General features: G+C 56.5%; 1 protein-coding gene across 1 annotated transcript in view; it reads right to left on the bottom strand.

Annotated features, from left to right (window-relative positions):
• Positions 1-18,501, bottom strand: part of LOC120235370 (tyrosine-protein phosphatase non-receptor type substrate 1-like) — a 41,945-nt gene extending 23,444 nt beyond the window's left edge. The window contains exons 1-2 of the mRNA XM_039237673.1: positions 18,335-18,501; positions 17,249-17,336 (exon numbers count right to left, since the gene is read on the bottom strand). Coding sequence (XP_039093604.1) covers positions 17,249-17,327 — 79 coding nt within the window. The 5' untranslated portion in view covers positions 17,328-17,336; positions 18,335-18,501. The remainder of the gene's footprint in view (positions 1-17,248; positions 17,337-18,334) is intronic.
• Positions 18,502-19,419: the final 918 nt, after the last annotated feature.

A 19,419-nucleotide genomic window follows, 5' to 3' on the forward strand; every position in this document is an offset into this window, starting at 1 on the left:
CAGCCTGGTGTAGGTGCCGAGGGGCCACGTGTCTCCGGGTCACTCGCCGACCTGCGGTGTGACCTTGCCCCATCCTGACACCTGTCCTAGGCCACTTCTTTGCCTTGTACCCCAGACAAGGTGCAGCCGATGCCCTGAGCAGCCCCTTCAGCTCTGGCTGGGCAGGAGAGAGACCTGAGGGTCCGCCCACCCGCCGTGGCCTGGCACCACCCTCCGGCAGGGGCGCGGCACCCAAAGCAGGGAGGCCCATGGACTCCAGGCTGCCCTCGCCCTTTTGTGAGTCCAGGGCCTCTGCACAGGCCTCTCAGCCCCCTGGGCCCATCGTCCCAGCCCTGACTCCCGGCTAGGGGTCACCCGGTTCTCCCAGCAGGTGCCAGAGATTGAGAGCAGCAGCCGGAGGGCGGCCTGCCCCGCACTGTGCAGGCAGGAAACTAGAGTCCACAGGGGGCAGGGGCTCGGGCGGAGCTGGCGGCCAGGTGCGTGACGGGCACTCAGAGAGGCCCCCAGAGGCGGCCAGCAGCCCCGACCCGTCCCAGGCATCCCAGGCAGGAGCAGCACGCGGCCAGGAACACCGCCAACGGGTCTGCGATCCAGCAGGGGGCGCTGGAGGAGCTGGAAACGCGGGTTGGGGGGGACACACAGGGTGGGGTACCGCGTCCACCCCTAGGCCGGTCACCAGGACCGGGGCCCAGCGGGACGTGAGTGCAGCCTCGTAGGTGCCAGGTAAACTCTGGTTCTGTTCCCATCATCACCACTGACATAACATTTACCTACTTGGTCGTGGGGTCCCCCTACCCCCAGCCAGGATGTCACATCCTCAAGGAGCTGTTTGCAACCCCTGGGAACAACATCCGGCACGCACGGGGGGCCCGGATAACTGCACGTCGAATGAATACACCTGTGAAGGAAGGCGGGATTTCACTCGCTCGTGTGTCAAACGGAGCTGCTATGGGCATAGCCAGGAGCCGGGGCGAGCGAGCCAGGGGCCTGGGACCGCGCCCCGGGCGCACAGAATAGATGCCAGTTATTATTATCCTTATCAATAACACCGCGCAGGGCTGTGAGTCAGCAGCTGGGGAGGGGAGCGACGCGAGCAGAGACGGGCTGTAGCATCAGGCGCACAACGTGTTGGAGCAGGGCTATTCCTGGGGTGCAGCCGGAGGCCTGTAATCACACCCTGGGCAGGCGACAATAAAATCTGGAGTTGGGTAGGGCTGGGCCCTCCCCTCTACTCTTTTTTTTTTTTTTTTTTTAGCTTCTCTTGAGCTCTCTACCAACTGCAGCCAGATTTAGGCAGCTTAATTAATTAGCTAGTGTTTATAAAGCGTTTGAAGAATTTTAAAAGTGCGACGTAAGTGCCAAATATTATTTTAATCTGTGTATGTGTGTGTTTTTTCCAGCAGAGAGGGTTTTTTCTCGCTTGCTTGCTTTTCTTTTTCTCTGCAGGTTCTGTTCTGGGAACTGGGCTTGTTAAAAATCACCCCTGCGGTTCTGGGCTGGGGGTCACGAGGCCGGCATCGCGGACAAAACCATTTCTGGCTCTCTGCTGCCCTCCTGGCAGGGAGGTCCACCGGCCAGGGGCCTGAGTCGCCTCGGGAAGGGGAGGGCGGCCGAGCAGGCCTTCTCGCACGCTGCTGGTGGGGGTGGAAATTGGAGCATCCTCTCTGGGAAGCAGTCAGGCAGGAAGTACCAGAGGTGTGAAAGCTGTTCCCCAGCCTTTGTGGGGCTGTTCCATCAGGACGTAACCCCAGACATGGTGTGGGGTTCCCACCTGACGAGCTTGAAAAGGTTGGGGGAAAACCCAAACAGCCAATGAAAGGGATGGTTAAGTGAATTACGGCCTGTCTCCTACATGGAGTTATGGGGAGGCATGAAAAGCCATTGCCAAGAAAACTGGTAATCTGGTCATTTTTGCGTGGCATAGTTTTTTTGTTTTTGTTTTTTTTTTATATTTTTATTTATTTCTAGGAGAGAGAGAGAGAGAGAGAGAGAGACAGCGTGAGCAGGGGAGGGTCACAGAGAGAGGGAGACACAGACTCTGAAATAGGCTTCAGGCTCTGAGCTGGCTGTCAGCACAGAGCCCGACGCGGGGCTCGAACCCACGAACCGTGAGATCATGACCTAAGCGAAAGTCGGACGCTTAACCGACTAAGCCACCCAGGCGCCCCAACGTGGCATAGTTTTAAATGATATTGTGATGATGCAAATAAAATCTGTTCATTGCAAAACATTTAAGGAAAACGAAAAAGTATAAGAACACAATAATAATCTCATAGAATCCCGTCAAAGGGAACTGCACTATGAGTGAATAAAACAGTTAAACTATGAGTAAATAAAATGATGTAAAATCATACTCAGATAACTAAGAATATGAGTGAACATGTTACTTTCATCACTCAAGGGTTCTTATAAAAATGAAAAATCAGAACTCGTCTAATGCCCAGGAGAAGGAGACCGATTGATCCCGTGATGGTGAAATCACATGATGATCAAGTCTACAGCCACTAAAAATGATGATCTAGAGGGGCCTGGCTGGCTCAGTCAGTGGAGAATGCGACCCTTGATTTTGGGGTTATGAGTTCGAGCCTCACTCTGGGTATAGAGATTATTAAAAAAAATAAAATCATTAAAAAAATGATGGTTTGGGGGTGCCTGGGTGGCTCAGTCAGTTAAGGGTCTGACTCTTGATTTCAGCTCAGGTCATGATCTCACAGTTCGGGAGATCTAGTCCTGCATCAGGCTCTGTACTAGACACGGAGCCTGCTTGGGATTCTTTTTCCCTCTCTCTCTGCCCCTTCCCTACTCATTCTCTCTCTCTCTCAAAATAAATAAATAACATTTTTTAAAATGATGGTGTAGAATTACAATTATCAATGCAAAAATATGGGATCAGAGTCAGTTACTAAGTAACCTATTCAGTGAGCTCTCAGACTTCTAAGTTAAAGGTTAGCAGTGGTTAATTCTGTAGTAGATTTACAAGGGACTTGGCTTTTATGCTTTCTATTCGCATGACTTGGGCAATAAAAAAGCAGGAAAAACTATGCTTTCAGTATAATGATGACTTTGTAAAATAAAATAAAACTACATTTAAATAAACAACAGCAAGGTATATTATACAAGGCTATAAAAGGCAACCCTCTTTGGATCATGAATCTAAAACAAGGGTTTTTCCTTCTATTTTGGGCATTTTTTCAACTTTCCTAAACTAGATGAATATTAAATACTTATAGTAGTCTATTTTGTAATAGGAAAAACCTACACATGTAATACATATATGTTTGTCATGTTACATACACATTTATTGTTTAGATGGACCTCCCTTCCATCTACTCCATACCATCTATTCCTCCCTTCCATACTATTCACCCCCAGCTCTTGATATAGCGCTTAGCACAGACTAGATGCTCGGTTAATATCTGCAGAGGGGCGCCTGGGTGGCTGAGTCGGTTAAGCGTCCGACTCTTGATTTCAGCTCAGATCGTGATCTCACAGCTTGTGGGTTCGAGCCCTGTGTCCGGCTCTGTGCTGGTAGCACAATGCCTGCTTGGGATTCTTTCTCTCTCTCCCTCTCTCTCTCTCTGCCCCTCCCCTGGTCATGCTCTCTCTCTCTCTCTCTCTCTCTCTCTCTCTCAAAATAAATAAATAAACATTAAAAAAAACCTCTGCTGATAGTGACTGACCAACGGAATGTCCAGAGAAAAGGGTCCACAAGGTGAAACTCCATGATGCTGAGGAAAATGACTTACGTCTGGGAAATGAGGCCAGGGGTTGGCATATTTTCCTTTTCACTTTCTAGTTGACAATATATTGAAATCTGTTTCTTCAGTGAACATTTACTTCTTTTGGAAAAAAAAAATAAAGTAATGAAAGAAAACCTGTAAGTTTTCTAACAGGAGCAGTCTGCACAGTGGGTACTAGCGGCCCCGTGTGTTTGTTACGGGAGGGACTCGGTACCCACAGGGCGTGGGGGGCTCACAGCACAGCGCTGGCCAGTGATGAATGACCGGAGCCTACTGTGTACCAGGCCCTGAGCTAAGGGCTGTGCAAAGTCTCTGGGCTCACTGAGTCCGCACACAAGTGGAGAAGACACACTTTAAAGAGATAAGTCAGATGATTACATTTGGAATGAACCCCGGCCCTTCAGACAAGTGGCTCCCGCCGGCCTCTCTGGCCCCCACTCCCGCCCCCTCCCAGGGGCCTGCTGCCCCCTGCCCCCCCCCCCCCCCCGTCGTCCTACAAATGCGACGCGGGAAGGTGTGAGGGATGCCACGGGATGGGGGCGGAGAACCGACGGTCAAGCTCGGAAAAATAGATCTGATTTTTTTTTTTTTTTTTTTTACAACATTCATCTGTGGCTTTGGAGATTCAGAAAAGATGGAAACAAAGTTCACCAGAAGTGAAAAAATAAGAATGGATGCTTTCTAATGGAAGAAACAAGTCCACGTAGAACTGAAACTTGCCGGAGGGAGGCAGGGAGGGAGACACAGATCCCTGGGTGTGATTCCACAGGCAGCCTACGTCGTCGGGCAGACACCCGGGCTGGGAGGCGCCTCTCCCAGGGACAGGCTTTGCCCGGACGGGTGCTCCCTGCCGCTAATGCAGGGACTGGTGCATCTCCTGGAAGCGGGTTTCCACAAACTCAAGGGGCCCAGGGGCCTGGGAGGCTATGGCCAGAGCTCTGGCTAAGTACCCCGCTAAGGCCCAAGTAACACCGGGGTAGCGAGCCCTTCCCTGACCGTGATTGTCACCGGCCGGCTCTGGGGCGGCTGCGGGTTTGTGATGCCACACACACACCTTGCCGGGTGCTGCCTCTGGGTATCTTCTGGGTTATGATTTACGGGATGTGTGAGAGTGTGCACGCAGGAGTGACCAAGCTGATATGGGGCGTGCACTTATGTGCACAGCAAAAGCACTCATACTCACACGCATGCGTGGGCCCACGGGGGCATGCACATGGCAAGCCTGTGCAGGGGACGATGCATGTGTGTAGGAGAGTGCCGCAGTGCTGCTCAGGAGTGTGAGAAATGGGATGGGGGGGTGTGACCTGTGTGCGGGAGCATATCTGAATCGCAGGTGGCCCCGGTGCGTGTGACCAGATGTCGGGGAGGGGTGGGTGTGGATGTGCGTCCAGGCTAGGGGCACAGGTGTCGGGGAGGGGTGCGTGGGGATGTGCGTGCAGGCGGGGGGCACAGGTGTCGGGGAGGGGTGCGTGGGGATGTGCGTGCAGGCGGGGGCCACAGGACTGGGGCGTGCACATGGGCATGTGCTTGTGTATGTGCACCCTCGAGAGAGTGGGGGGGGGGCATGAAGGTGGCGGGAGCAGTGCACACACGAGTGTGAACGTGAGCATGTGCAGAGGCAGAGTGCTGGAAGCAGGGACGACAGTGTGCGTGGGGACTGCTGTCCGCCTGACACGTGTGTCCACGGCCCTGTGTGCAGGTGCCAGAGACAGGGCAGGAGGGCCGCTCCCCTCACATCTGCCATTAGCTGCTGGGCCCAGGGCACTGCCCTTGACCGGGCACTCGCACCTGTACTGAGCACCTGCTGACTCTGCACTGGCCCGAGGTGGTGAAGAGACCAGCCCCGAACTCGTGCCCCGGGGCAGGGAGCCGACAGCCCCCCAGGGGAAGGGGCTGACCCACAGGGGCCTTGGGGGGACAGCTGTGGGCCCTGCCGTTAGAGAGGGGAGCTCAGGGCTCGACTCACCTGTGCCCTCTCGAACCGCACTCGGCTGCCAGGCCCAGTCCTAGAAGCTGCAGGACACAAAGCTGAGGAAGATGGGGCCCTGTCCGTGTGGGGCAGAGTCCTGGACACGGGCCATGACCACCCGCAGAGAATCGGGTGGAAAAGGGTTTTGGGGATGGGGTCTTGGGAGAGGGGTGGGATGTGGGAAGGCCCGCAGGAGGCGGAGGCTCCTGAGCTGGGTGGTGAAGGCTGACGGAGGCCGGGGAGAAGGGAAAGCCTTCCAGAAAGGGGATCCGCAGGAGCAAAGGCGCAGAGGAGGGGAAAGGGGACCACGGCAGAGTCGGCAGGTTGTGCTCGTCGGCCATGCGCAAGCCGGGACTGGTCTAGCCTGGACTGGGCTAACCTGGCACCTTAAAGGATGGCTTAAGCGGCGCCTGGGTGGCTCAGTCAGTTGAGCATCCGACTTCGGCTCAGATCATGATCTCGCGGTTCATGGGTTCGAACCCCGCATCGGGCTCTGTACTGACAGCCAGCTCAGAGCCTGGAGCCTGCTTCAGATTCTGTGTCTCCCTCTCTCTCTGACCCTCCCCTGCTCACACTGTCTCTATCTCTATCTCAAAAATAAATAAAACATTAAAAAAAAAAAAAGGATGGCTTCAGTCGTCATCTGAACAGCAAGACCATTACCGGTGCAATCTACTGGCACCGCTGGGCGAAGCCATCTGGCAGACCCCCCCCCATGCCACGGGGGACCCTACCAGCCCCACTGGAGCTGCCACACATGGGGTGCACATGGCCTTGTAAATAAAATGGGGGTGCTCTCCCCTCCACCCCCACTCCAGGCAACTCTGAGCACTGGGTACTGAGCCTCATCCCTAGCCCCAGGGAGAGTCTAGACCTTGGCAGCCCCTCCTCCCCCCACGGAGCAGGGAAACTCGCAGGATGCCAACAATCTAAAGCTTGGGCTGTGGGGCCAGAAGACCCGTATGTCTCGCCCCTGGAGGGATGACTTGGCAAAGTCCCTCTTCCCTAAGCCTCCGCCTTCTCCCCTGTAAACAATGGGGTACCACTGTCTCTCTCCCCAAGGTCAGATGGTAGTGGTTGGAAGTACTGGACTGAGAACTGAATCCCTCCCCGCCACGTCCTTGCAGCACAACTACCAGCCGACCCCGCCAGCCCTCCTGCCGAGATCCAGCCAGACTCGGTTCCCTTTGGGCCACTTTCCTGCACCACCTTCCCTTACCTGGATGCAAACTGGTCTCCTTAGTTGTATTGCTATAATACACGCTCCCCTTGCAGCCAGAGGAGCCTTTACAACCTAAGCCAGCTAACATCCCTCCTTTGTTCAAAATCCTCTGGCAGCCTTCACAGAATCCTTCTGGTGGCCGCCAGGGGCCTACCGCTGGCTCTCAGTCATGCCAGGCTCACCTCAGGGCCTTTGCACTTGCCATTGCCTCTGCCCGGTACTCTCATCCCTTAGGTACCTACACTCTGACTCTTTTACCTCCTTCAGGCTTACCTGAGAGGCCTTCCCTGGCCACTCCGTATGAAATACTACCCCCTTCAGTGTCCCTTGGTCTGTTTATATTCCTACATATCACCCACCACTGGATGCATTACATAGGTATCTGTCAATTTCATTAGTGCCATCACCCTACCCTAGACTTCTTTATCAGCTCTTTGAGAGCAGAGACTTATTCTTGGTCCCTGCTGTATCTTCCAGGTTTATGCCAGTGCCTGGTGTTTGCTGAATGCCTGTTCTGGCTTAGATTCTAACTCAGCCACATACGAGACCCCAAGAAATGTCTTAACCCCTCTTGACCTGTGGTTTCCCATCTGCAGAAGGTGGATGATGATGATGATGATAATAATAACACTAGGGTTGCTGTAGGATGAAACAGGCTAACGTGCGAAGAGCTCAGCACTGTGCCTGGCAGACAGAAGGCACTCCACGTTGGGCAGCTATTACTGGGCAGCCGATCTTTTAGGATGGAGGGGATGGTGGGTGACCACAGCTTTAAGCCTGAGAAGCAAAGGATTCTCTCCAGCACAGAATCATCTCTGCCTCGGCACATGCATGGCACTACTCCCTGCTGTACCTGTGAGCAGGCTGGGCCTACTGCTGACTAGAGGGCCTGGGGGAGGGGAGGGCCGAAGGTCTCAGGGAGTGTTTGCTGGGTGTAGAAGGGACGGGCAGGTGACAAAGCAATAGGCTTGCAGTGTCGCCCTGTTTGCAAAGCAGCAGGGAAAGAATTATCAATATACGTGCTCTAAACACCCTTTGTATTTACCCGGCTGGGGTGGACCAGGTGAGGCTGAGAGAGCACAGAGGGGCCACAGCCCTGCCATCCACTATACTTGGTGCCTCGATGACCCAAGGACCTTCCCATTTGGCAGAGGGAGAAACTGAGGCCCAAAGGTGGGGCCTGGAAAGGCCGAGAACCCAGGGGGCATCCTTCCAACCATGGCCCCTGGGCATGTTCCGGGCACCACCTGGCCGTGCCCCCACGGGTACAATGTGTGTGTGAGGTCAGACAATGGGAAGCCCTCACTAAATTGTCAGGACAGCCCGGTGAGGCTGTTGTCCGCCCCCCCCCTTTCCTCCAGGTGAGGAAGCCAGAACCCTGCGAGGCAGAGAAGGGGCAGAGGCAGGGCTCAGACATCTGCTCCCAGAGCTTGTGTTCAATCGATCGCTTCTCCCAGCCACGACAGGGTCCCCTCCAGCTCAGGCTTCTGGAGTCTCAGGCTGCCAAGGACGTGCACACATTTCTCCAGCCGAGATAAAGGCCCCCTTAAAAGCGACACGCATTTATTAAACGGCATTTGCCGAGGTTTCGGCACACTCTGCTGCCGACAGCAGACAGTCCCTGGATGAGGTTTTTCCCCACGCTGACACTATTCACTGATGCCTTTTATAGCGCTCTTTGCAGCTCACAAAGCACTTTCCGCAGCTCTTGCTTCCCTTAACCCTCGACAGTCCCCAGGCGAGAGGGACCAGCGGCAGAGTTTCCATTTTGCAGGTGGAGAAACTGAGGCTCAGAACACCTGCTTACAGAGTAAGTGCCATGTGTTGGATTCAAACTCAGGCAGGTGCCCTGGAGCGGGCGCCCATTCTACCGCCCGTCCTGCTAGAGAGGGGCCCGAGGACATCATCAAGGCGAAGGGCAAGAGGGGCATCTGGGCTCGCAGGAGCCTGCAGGAGACCAGCCGAGGTGAGCCTCCACTCCCCAGAAGGAGAAACTGAGGCTGACGGGGGCAGCGTAGTGGGTCTCAAGTCATCCTGCTGGTACAGGACAGAGCGGAGGCACCACTGGCTCTTTCCGGCCCCAAACCATGCCAGGACTGGTGGCTGTCCGTGCAGCAGGAATGGTAATGGTAACAATGGCTGGAAAGCTTCAAGCACCGACATGACCGGGAGCACTCAAGGCTCCACCAAACCTCCACAGGAACCCAGCAAGACAGGGCTGTCACTGCTCCCATTTCACAGGTGACAAGACTGAAGCTCAGGGAGGTACGGCTGTTTGGCCAAGTCCTGGGGCTGCCGCGCACTCCGACTCCCACCTGCATCCTCACCCTTGACCCAGGCGGCTTCACGCAATGAATGCCTCTTTGGGAGATGCTGACCCCAGGCTGGGCGCTCCAAATGACACCCGGCCGCGAAACAGGAGACACTAACTGCATCACGCTTCCTGGTTTGCCAGCTCTTGCATCACAGCGTCTACGCCAGGGCAAGCAGTTCTGGAAAGCCAGAATCGTAAGTACCAACTCTGGGGTCTCTTGGCTGCCTCCCCCCACCCCAGCTGGCAGAGGGTGAGCTTCTTGATGTTTTAGGGGTCCCTAGGACGGCAAGACGGGCGGGGATTTGTGGCGCAGTTGTGGAGCAGACATAGAAGTGGGACTGTGTGGTGGTGAGGGCACAACTCCGCTTCCAGGCCAGGGTGACGGCCTGTGTGACCTCAGGGCTCTGAGCCTTCTCCCAAAAATAGGGATCTTAGTATCCACCTGCTTCTTCATTCAGCCATATGTATTAACCCGCCTCCCACGGCCAGCTCCTGTGCTAAGGTCCCAGGGGCCCAGCAGTGAGTAAGGCAGACACAGTCTCTACTTTCATGTAGCTTACACTCTAGTGGGGGGAGACATGGCTGAAATAGTGACACGCATACAGAAATGGCTAGGAGGGCCTGGAAACAAATTTGTTGCCATGATAGAGATTAAGAAGGGGGGAACTGCTTTTAGAATGGGGTGGTTGGGAAAGGCATCTCTGAGGAGGCAAGATTATAGCTGAAACCTGAAGGAAGCAAAACAAGGGAAGGTATCCCCGTAGGAGAGAGATCCATGTACAAAGGTCCTGGGGCAGGAAAGCAGGCTGCTGTGGCTGAAGCCCACAGAAAAAGGAGAGTGTGACATGAGATGAGGTCACAAGACAGATGTGGCCCGGAAAATGCGATGCCCCATGGATCATGGTAAGGGTTTGATTTTATTCAAAGTTTGGAGCAGGGACAAAAGGCATTTGATTCACCTAGCTGCTCTGGGCGACAAGACTGGTGGGGGCAGGAGCGGAAGCAGGTAAGCACTGAGGGCCTGGCCTCAAGTCCTAGCTCTGCACTTACAAGCTGTGTGACCTTGGGGAAGTCACTGCACCTCTCTGCATCTCAATTTCTTCATTTGTTCCTTAGGTATAATAATAGTTCCCATCTCACAGAACCATAGTGAGAACTCAATGAAGTGATGCATAGAGTAATGATCCTATCACATGGCCTGACACGTTCAATGTCAAGGTGGTCAATGAACCAGATCCCATTTGGTCTGGCCCTGACCTCTCCCAATTGCCACACTGCCTGTCTCCCTTTGCTCCAGCCTCACTGGACTCCTTGCTATTCCTGGAACACAGGAAACTCATTCCAACCTCAGGGCCTTTGCACTTGCTATTCCTTCTGTGCAGCTCACTCTCCTGATATTCCCACGGCTGCTCCCTTAGTTTTATTCGGACCTCTGCTCCTCAGAGAGGCCTTCCTTCTGTCCCTACTCGATTTTCCGTTCCCTTGCCCTACTTTACATTCTTTATAACGCCTGTCTCTACCCATGCAATATTGACTTGGGTCTATTTTTCTTCTTCACGGGGACATCACCTCCATGAGAACAGGTGTTTTGTCTATCCACAGTCGTATCCCCAGCAACTCGAGCGACCATGGCACATAGTAGATGCTCAAAATTATTTGTTGAATGTATGTTTATAATTAAAAGGATTGTAACAAGTATAGCAAAGCGGTTAAGAGTAAACCGAAGCCAGGATCTGGCTTTAACTCTCACTGGCTATGTAGGCGTGGGAGGAGCCCAACTTGGCTTTGGGGAGCCTCAGTTTTCTTATCTGTAAAATGCGGATGAAGGACCCCCCGCCTTTTGGCATGCCATGAACATTAGACAGCGGAGCACGTCAAGAGATGTGCATCAAAGTAGTAATGGCTGAAATGATACCTGATGGCTAGCATTTGTCCTCTAAAACTCCACCTGGTCTCCCACCCCCAGTAAGTGAGGCGCAGGTGAGACAGGAATGACGGATCAGTGTTGAAGCCAGGAGGCATCCCTCCTTCCCATTTTGGGTATGTTTGAAATTTCCCAAGTTAAAAAGCTAAGGACTCGAGGCTCAGCTGAGCCCTAGCACACAGCACACTATTTCCTTCCACCGTGGGCTTCCATTTCTGCAGGACGCATCAGCTCTCAAGAGTGGTGGCAACCGAGTCGGGCCTGGCATCGGCACCCACTGCGCTGGCCAGCCCTCCAGCCTGAGGCTCACTGCTCACTCCTGGCTCCGGTCTCCCTCGGATCCCCTCTGATGGCTCCTGGCACCAATCTGCGGCCATCTAACACCCTGCGCCCCCAAATGGATGTGCCAGGAAATCTCACAGAAACAAAGAGCTGATCTGTATCGAGTCTGACTTCCACCTCGGCTGTTCTGCATCTCTCTGGACTGAGGGCCTGGAGAGGCACCTGGCCAGCCAGGAAAACCCTTCCTGCCGACGGCTCCGTCAGTAGACCTTGCCCAGCAATGCCCACGTTAACAGGAAAGCGGTGTCAGCTGGGAAAATAGATGCTTCCGTCTCCACTGTGGGACGGAAACTCATCTTGGGAACACGCACCACCTCGGCCTCCTGGGGTAATACTCTGATTGAGAGAAATAGGAGAGGGGCACCAAGCGGGCTGGGTGCCACTGCCCCTGGGCCTCAGTTTCCCTGCCTGTCCAACAAGGCTGAGTAACATCTACCTAGCAGTAGGGCTCTGGGGTGTCATCCCGACTCTGCCACTTACTGTGTGGTCTTGGGCAAGTTGCTCGACCTCTCTGAGCCCCATTTCCCCCTGGGTCGAATGGCCCGGATAACTGCACACACTTCCCGAGTTAACTGTCAGTACCGCTGGGATCACACACGCCAAGTGCTGAGCCCAGCAAGCAGCTGCAAAACAATGGCTCCCATTATTATTACTTTAGTATTTTTCCACGGAATTCGGGATCCTGTCAGATTTCTGGCTTTAACGATGGAAACTTCCAGCACAGCCCAGTTTTTAAAAAGCCTTGGCCTGGATCACAGGGCGCTTGGCGTCCCACCCAGGCCTAGCGGTGGATCTGCTGTGTGAGCCCACAAGTCCTGCTCACTCTGGGCCGCAGAGCGAGGCGCTCAGTGAGGCCACTAACCACTTCCCCAGGCTTCCCGTGGCTGTCCGGATCTGGAAATGCACAATTCCAAACCTGTGGATCCAGACAGAGACACCTAGAGGCAGCCTGCGGCCACACAGCCTCAATCCCAGAAACAGACAATTAAATCACACTCGCCTGGGTTTCTGCTCAAGTTGTCCATTCCCCCGACGGCACAAAAGCTGCAGGAAAAAAAATAAAAAAAGCCAACCCCAGACTGAACGGCATTCGCCCCCCGTGAAAGCTTTTGTTTTCTGCACCCACCGTGTGCAAGAAGCTAGGTACTTTGCAAAAGTTAGTCCCGCTTTTGTAGGTGAGGAAATCCACGCAGAACACAACCATGATGGCCACGAGGCTGGCTCCCATACGCTGAGCGCTCCCTACACGCCACGCACAGCTTCAAGCATTAGCCGTGCACGGACTGACTTAACCCTTGAGACAGAGCTGAGGACATCATTTCTGTTTTACGGATGCGGGAACGGAGCCATAGACGGCAGTAAATTGCCCAGGATGCGGTGGATCTGGGATTCACACCCAGGGCTCTGGCTCCAAGCCCGCGACTGAGCACCAGCCTCTGCTTGCTACCGACGCAGAACCACCATGCCATGCAAGTGTTAACCCCCGTATGCAGGAGGCGCTAAAACAAGGAGAAAGCAACAAGTAGCCTCCATTAGGGACAGATAGAATCTGGGGGGGGGGGGTGAGGGAGTTGAGGTTCAGAGAAGGAGGAGCTCCCGTGGATCATGAGGCCAGCACAGACTGAGGGAGGAATCGGATTTGGACATAGGAAGATCAGGAGGTACAGGGAAGGGCATCTCTGATGGCGGGAACAGCGTAAGCAAAGGCGCGGAGACGAGCGAGTTTAGCTGAGGGCATGGATGTGTAGGAAAGCATTTCCCCGAACTGGGTGCGGCCGCATGTTAACGAGCGGTACACAAGCCAACCGCCTCGTGTTCATATGTTTGGGGAACGCTGGAGTAAACAGGGTCCAACTTGGGAATCTACAACTCCTCAGGTCTTAGGTGCTAACGTGCTTGGGTGGCCAGGAAAGCTGCGGTCTGCAGGGACGGAGCGTGACTCCCATGCAGTCTCTGGGGTCAGCGCTTTGGAAAACATGTGGCTGAGAAATCAGGCCCGTCAGGGAGGGAGCCCAGCACTGTCACACACTTCTTTCCTTTCAAACATTTTTTTTCTTTGGAGAAAACTTGGACCCACTCAACAGTTTTAAGGCGGGGAGTGACATGATCTGCGTTGTGTTGACAGGCCCGAAATCTGAGCACATTTGAAAAAGACGGAGGGGGTGGGGGAGAACCTTCCATCAGTCCAAGGCTCTACAAATAAGAAAATAACCTGTCGCACGGAGCCATTGAAAGCAGCAAGCGAGCGTGTGTGGGCTCCGCACACAACAGTTTTAGACTCCCTTCCTCTCACACACCCCCTCTCCATCTGCCGCAAAGGGCACCAGGAAAATGTAAGGAGGAAGACTCCAGCTTTGGGGGCTCCAGAGCGCAGCAGCCCAGATGGGGGGCTCTGGTGCAAGCCATGTCCCTCCCGTGAGCTGTCACTTGCGAAGGCCTGTCTCTGGGTGTTTCCACGCTCAGCATGCCTTCTGAGAAGTGACCGTGACTCAGTTAAGGACGCCTGGCCCATAAGGAACCCTTCACAGACCTCCACTGAAGCCCAGAGTGGGGGCTCCTCTCCCTCCCTCCAGCCTGGACTAAGCCACCCTGATGGAGTTGGTCAACTTCTCCCCTCATAGGCTGACTCAGCCCGGAGGACTAGACTCACACTCCCAGCTCCCTACCGCTTACTCCTTGGACAAGTCACTTCTCCAGTTTGGGACTCGATTTTCCTCATCTGCAAAATGGGGCCAGCAGCCACCCTGGGCTTGGCTTTGCTGATGGGTAAGACAGCGCAGACAGGCACTCAGCACACAGTCTGGGTCACGGCTAACTTTCAAAGAACATGGGTTCTCCTCCCTTCTCTCAAACACGTGGCTCCAATCATGACTTCAGAGGTGCTGAGTGAGGATGGGTACAGGAATGAGTCACACCAGAGGTCTCCAGGGAATAGGTAAAGGAATCATTAATGGCCAGAAAGTACCCAGAGAACACCATGGCTTTGAAGAAACTTCCAACGGCCTGAGCCCATTGGGGCCACAGTGCCTGCCGCCCCCTCTCTGTTTTTGAAAGAGGAAGTGAGATTAACTTCACCACTTAGGAAAGTACATAGGAGACACCAAGATGTCCCCCTCTGCCAAGGAATCAGAAAGTCACCAGAGGGCCCAGCTGTCCTCCAACACCTGAACCCCAGCCTGGCCTGGCCTTCTCCAGGCCAGAGTGAGGAGTGAGAGGGAGCTCACCCAGGTCTCCCCGGGAGGGGGCTCGGAGGTCCGGTGACCTTGGGGGGGGGGGCCCAAGGCAGGGACCCTGAAGGTTCTGGGCCAGGGGCTGCTGTGAAGTCAGGCTGCCTGGCTGTCCCCGAGCCCCTTGCCCTGTTCCCAGGCTCCAAATCTCCCTCCGTGAGGTTGTTTCAGGAAACAGCCTCACGTTGGCTCCAAGAACACAGGTTGGTGACTTCACTGGCATCTTTTTAGAATTTCCCTTTGGCAGCCCTTGCGCTAAAAGCAATCTTTAGAAACTTCTTCTCCTGCCTTCCCCAACCCAGATAACTCACATGACCAGCCCCCTGCAAACAGTGATCATGTGGAACCCCAGAAATCACGTGACACCTCGCGGGCTGACAGTGCTGCCCAAGACTCTAGTAGTCATTCAATCTAATGCCGCCTTCCTATGCCTGACATTTGAGTTTCTCACTCGAACAAATCTATTTTCTTGGAAAATTGGACAACTGCCTTCTTCCTACCTTCCTGCCCTTCTGTCCTGCCTCTCTTCTGCTGTGTCATAACTTCCATGCTGGGAGAAGCCGAGGGAGGGGCCCGGGGCCCCATCCTTCAGGCAGACCAGGTGACTCCGTGCCAGGGCTCAGAGGGTGACCAGGAGCCCGTAGGACACAGAGCAAAGAATGCACGGAGGCTTCCGCGATGACAGCTACACCCCACCCCTTCCCCAGCGCCCTCAGAGAAGAAATGTATTTTTACCTCCTAAGATTTATTTATTTCAAAGTTAATCTTGGCCCCTCGGCTGCTCCCACTTTTTCAGGCTATTGATGCTGAATGGATTGGAACGGAAGTTTTATTGCCTAATCTTTACCATTTTATAGATTGTTTTTATAGGCAAAAAGGGGAGATCTGCTCACGAGAAGGGTGCTGGTGTTGGCAGCCAGCGCCCCACGAAAGGCAGGCACTTGTTAATCAGCGTCACCGGTCATTTGCCAGAAACGGAACCACAGGGTCCCGGTTGAAGAAGGGTCTGGAAGAGACATTTATAAATTCACTTGGGCCCAGTTTCCCATCTCAGGAAAATGAAGCACTTGCGAGAGACACTTGGGCATTTCCAGGCCAGGCCAGGCAAGGACGCGGGGCAGGAACTAGGGTTTCTGCAGGGTGTAAATGGCTGGCTCCGGCAGGAAGGAGCAGATCGGAGATGCCACTCACCAGACAGACATGAAATGTATCCGTGCTTCTTTCCACCCAGCCAGGGCCCAAATGTAACGGGAAGACCCAGGGTGGGGTGCGGGGATGCCTGTGTGGATTCCTGGGGTTTTGGGGAAACTGCAGGGCAGAGAGAAGCTGCTGTCCACCCCCACTTCTCCCTCCACCCACTCTTTCTAGTTCTCCCTTCCTCACTGCTATCAGATGGTTACCAGTCTCTAGGCAAATGCAAAAGGCGGGGGGGGGGGGGGGGGGGGGGGGGGGGGGGGGGGGGGGGGAGATGGGTACTGAGCTCATCTTTACCTCCCTCCTCCAGGAGGCTAGTGCAGACCCCTCTCCCTACAACACAGCTTCTAGGAGCCAAAAAACAAGATCCCCATTCTTCTCCCCAACCCCAACTCCTTTAGGGCCGATACTCCACCCCCTGTGCCCTCCCAGGAGACCCAGGGTTTTTCAAAACCCCTTTAAGAAGCAGGACTCCTGAATGGTGACCTCACCCCTTGGCGAACACACACGATAGCCTTCAGAGCCCGCCTGCTGGAGACAGCCAGGTGTTTGATGTAGGCCAACAAAAAGACATGCTCAGAGCCACAGGTAACAGCCCCGCAGAGCACCTGAACTGCAGGGAGCTGCCTGGAAGCCTGGGGAAGGTGGGGGTGGGGTGGGGGGGGAGAGGTGGGGGAGAGGAGAGGCTTTGGCAAACACAAGGACAATCCACCAGCTTTCACATCAGGATCTGTTGATCACAGAGGCTCACCCCAGAGTTACTGCGGCCTCCCTTCCTCTCTCTCTCTCATACATACACCAACACTGAATTACTCTGCGCACCAGAGGGAGAGCTCACTCTTCCCTAATTGCAACAGCCTGTTTCTGTGCCATCCCAGGCAGTACCTGGGGGACACCCCCCCTCCGACCCGACCCCCTTCTCTCAGACCCTGAAGTCAAACATGTGGAAAGCCTAAGTCCAGGGAAAGAGCTTCTAGAGAAGCCAGGGGGCACTTAGCTCTGAAAGCGGCTGACGGCCTGCCTCCTCCATCAGATGGGGCAGGGGCTGGATGAACCAACTCATCTGGCTATGTCCCAGTGCCCAGCACAACGCAGGCACAATCAGAGTCCAGGGAGAGTGGGTTTTATCCCTGGCTGTGTGACCTTGGGCAAGTGGCTGGCCCTCTCTGGGCCTCAGTTTCTGCATCTGTAACCCTGCTTACAGATATATCTTCCCTGACTACCGCTGGACATGAGCCCAGAGGCTTCCAGGGGCGCTCTGGCAGGCCTGGGCCCGCAGTTCGCGGGCGGCAGCGGCGGGGGGCAAGGGTGCTTACCTGTCCAGACGCAGGACGTGGCGAGCAGCAGGCAGAGCAGCGGCCCGAGGCGGCCGGGGGCCGGGCGGGCGGGCTCCATGGGCCGCGGCTGCGGAGCGAGGAGGGAGAACGGCCGTGAGTGCGCGCTCGGGCGGGCGCAGGCTGGAGCGGGGAAATGACTAAGGCTCCCCCCTCTTCTCCCCCCCCCACCTCCCCTCCCGGCCGGGCTTCCCCCCACCCCCCCCTCCCCGGAACAGGCGCCTGGAGCGGCTTAGGAGCCGCCGTTGCCGCCGCGATTTTCGGAGAAACCCCCCCTCCCCCCGAGAGATCGAGAGACGGAGAGGGGGAGAGACCCCAAGCGCGCGAGAAATAAAGCCAGGGACGGCCAGGGAGAGGCGGCAGGAGAGAGAAACAGACCCGAGGGAGCCAGGCGGAGAGCCAGAGACGCTGAGAGGCGAGAGAGGGGGAGCGGGGAAGCGGAGAGAGGGGGAGAGAGAGAAAGAGAGAGAGGGAGAGCGAGCGAGCGGGAGAGGAGTGAGCGAGGCGGCGCGCCGATCGCGGCCGCCAGCGCGGGAGAGAGGAGAGGACCGCGCGCGCAGGGGCGAGGGGCAGCCCTCCGGGCCCCGCCGAGCCCCGCCGCGCCGCCCCCGCCGCTGCCCACCTGCCCCGCCCGGGCTCCTCGCGGCGCCGGCGGCTCGGCTCGGCTCGCTCTGGGCCCGCAGTCCCGGCCGCTGCCCCCGCCCTCCCGGCAGTCCGGCCCCCTCCCGCTCGCCCTCCCCGCCTCCCTCCTTCCCGCCCGCCCGGGGAGGCTGCGGGGCTCGGGCAGTTCGGCCCCACGTCGCCCGCCAGCCGCGCGCCCGGGGAGGGAGGAGGGGGGGGAGGAGGAGGAGGAGGAGCGCCGCGTCGCCCCCTCCCCACCGCGCCGCGGCCCCAGCTGCCCCGCCGGGCCCGGGGAGCGGCCCCGCGATCCCCTCCGCCGGCGCGCCCCGCGAGCGCCTGGGACCGGACGGGCCGCCGGCTGCAACAACGTGCCCGCTCGGGAGCCCGCGCGGTGCCCTCCGCGCTCCCCGGCCCGCTCTCAGCCCCGTCCGCCCGCCGAGCTCGGACCTGCGCCGCCGGCGACGGCTGGGAGGCAGCGGGAGCGCCGCCGGGGCTGCCCAGAGGCCGGGGCCCCCGCTCCACTTTGCGCAAACTTGTTTTTCTAAGGTCAGCGCCGCGAGCTGGCTACATCGTCCTCTTAAGGTGGACTGGGGAAGTTGCGACCGACCTCCCTCCCCTCGCCTCCGGACTCCGGCCGCGGTTAGTCCCCGCTTCCCGCCGGCTGGCGAGCGCCTGGAGGCGGCGCGGGAGTGGGGATGGAGGAGGGGGGGAGGGCGGAGAGGGGGTGCTGCCTTCTGCCCCTCCCCGAGAGGCCCTGCCCCTGTGCCCTAAAGCTGAAGGCCCCTCTGGGGAGGGGGGCGCGCGCCCGAGGGGCCCGGTTCTTTCAGAGCTGGGCCGAGGTGAAGGAAAAGCAGGAAGTAAGTGAATGTAGGGGGAAGGGGGAGAGGAAGGAGAGAGTGATGGTACAAAAATAGCGTGTGTGTAGGAAGGACTTCAGTACTGCCTAGAAAAGAGGCGCAGGGAAGCAGGGAGGAGAGGCAGCGAGAAGGGGGGCTGTGGCCGAGAACCCAGAGGGGATGGGTCGGGCCGCCCAGGGCACTAGGCTCCCTCAGCCAGGTGCCTCTGTGTTAGGCAGGGGGCCCATTCAGCGGGTGGGGAAGGCCCAGGCAGGGGTGTGGGGGAGAGATGGGGCTTGAAGGCCTGGACTCCAGGAAAATGACAGGCAGGGGGGAAGATGAGGAGCAAGCGTCCTGGAGACAGAGGACAGAGCCGCCTAGTGAAAAAGCAGCCACTCTTTCCCACTCTCTGTCTCTGTCTCTTTTTCCTCCAGGGAAAACTGTGTTCCCAAAGGCCAGGGATAAAAACAGGATTTTAATTCCCGATTCCCAAGCTAAAGACCTTGGCAGAGCGGCCCTAGCCCTACCCCGACCCCAGTCTCGCTGACGAATGTCCGGTCCTGGTGTGGTGCTAGGGCAGGGAGGCAGGCAGGGTACACCTGTTGAGGGTATGGGCCAGGCTGCCGGGGTTATAATCCCACCAGCCACCTGGGGTGACAGTGTGCACCCGAGACAGTACTCTACCATCTCCGGGCC

This window comes from Hyaena hyaena, unplaced genomic scaffold, assembly GCF_003009895.1.
Source record: "Hyaena hyaena isolate Hyena2069 unplaced genomic scaffold, ASM300989v1 scaffold_131, whole genome shotgun sequence".
NCBI classification, from domain to species: domain Eukaryota; kingdom Metazoa; phylum Chordata; class Mammalia; order Carnivora; family Hyaenidae; genus Hyaena; species Hyaena hyaena.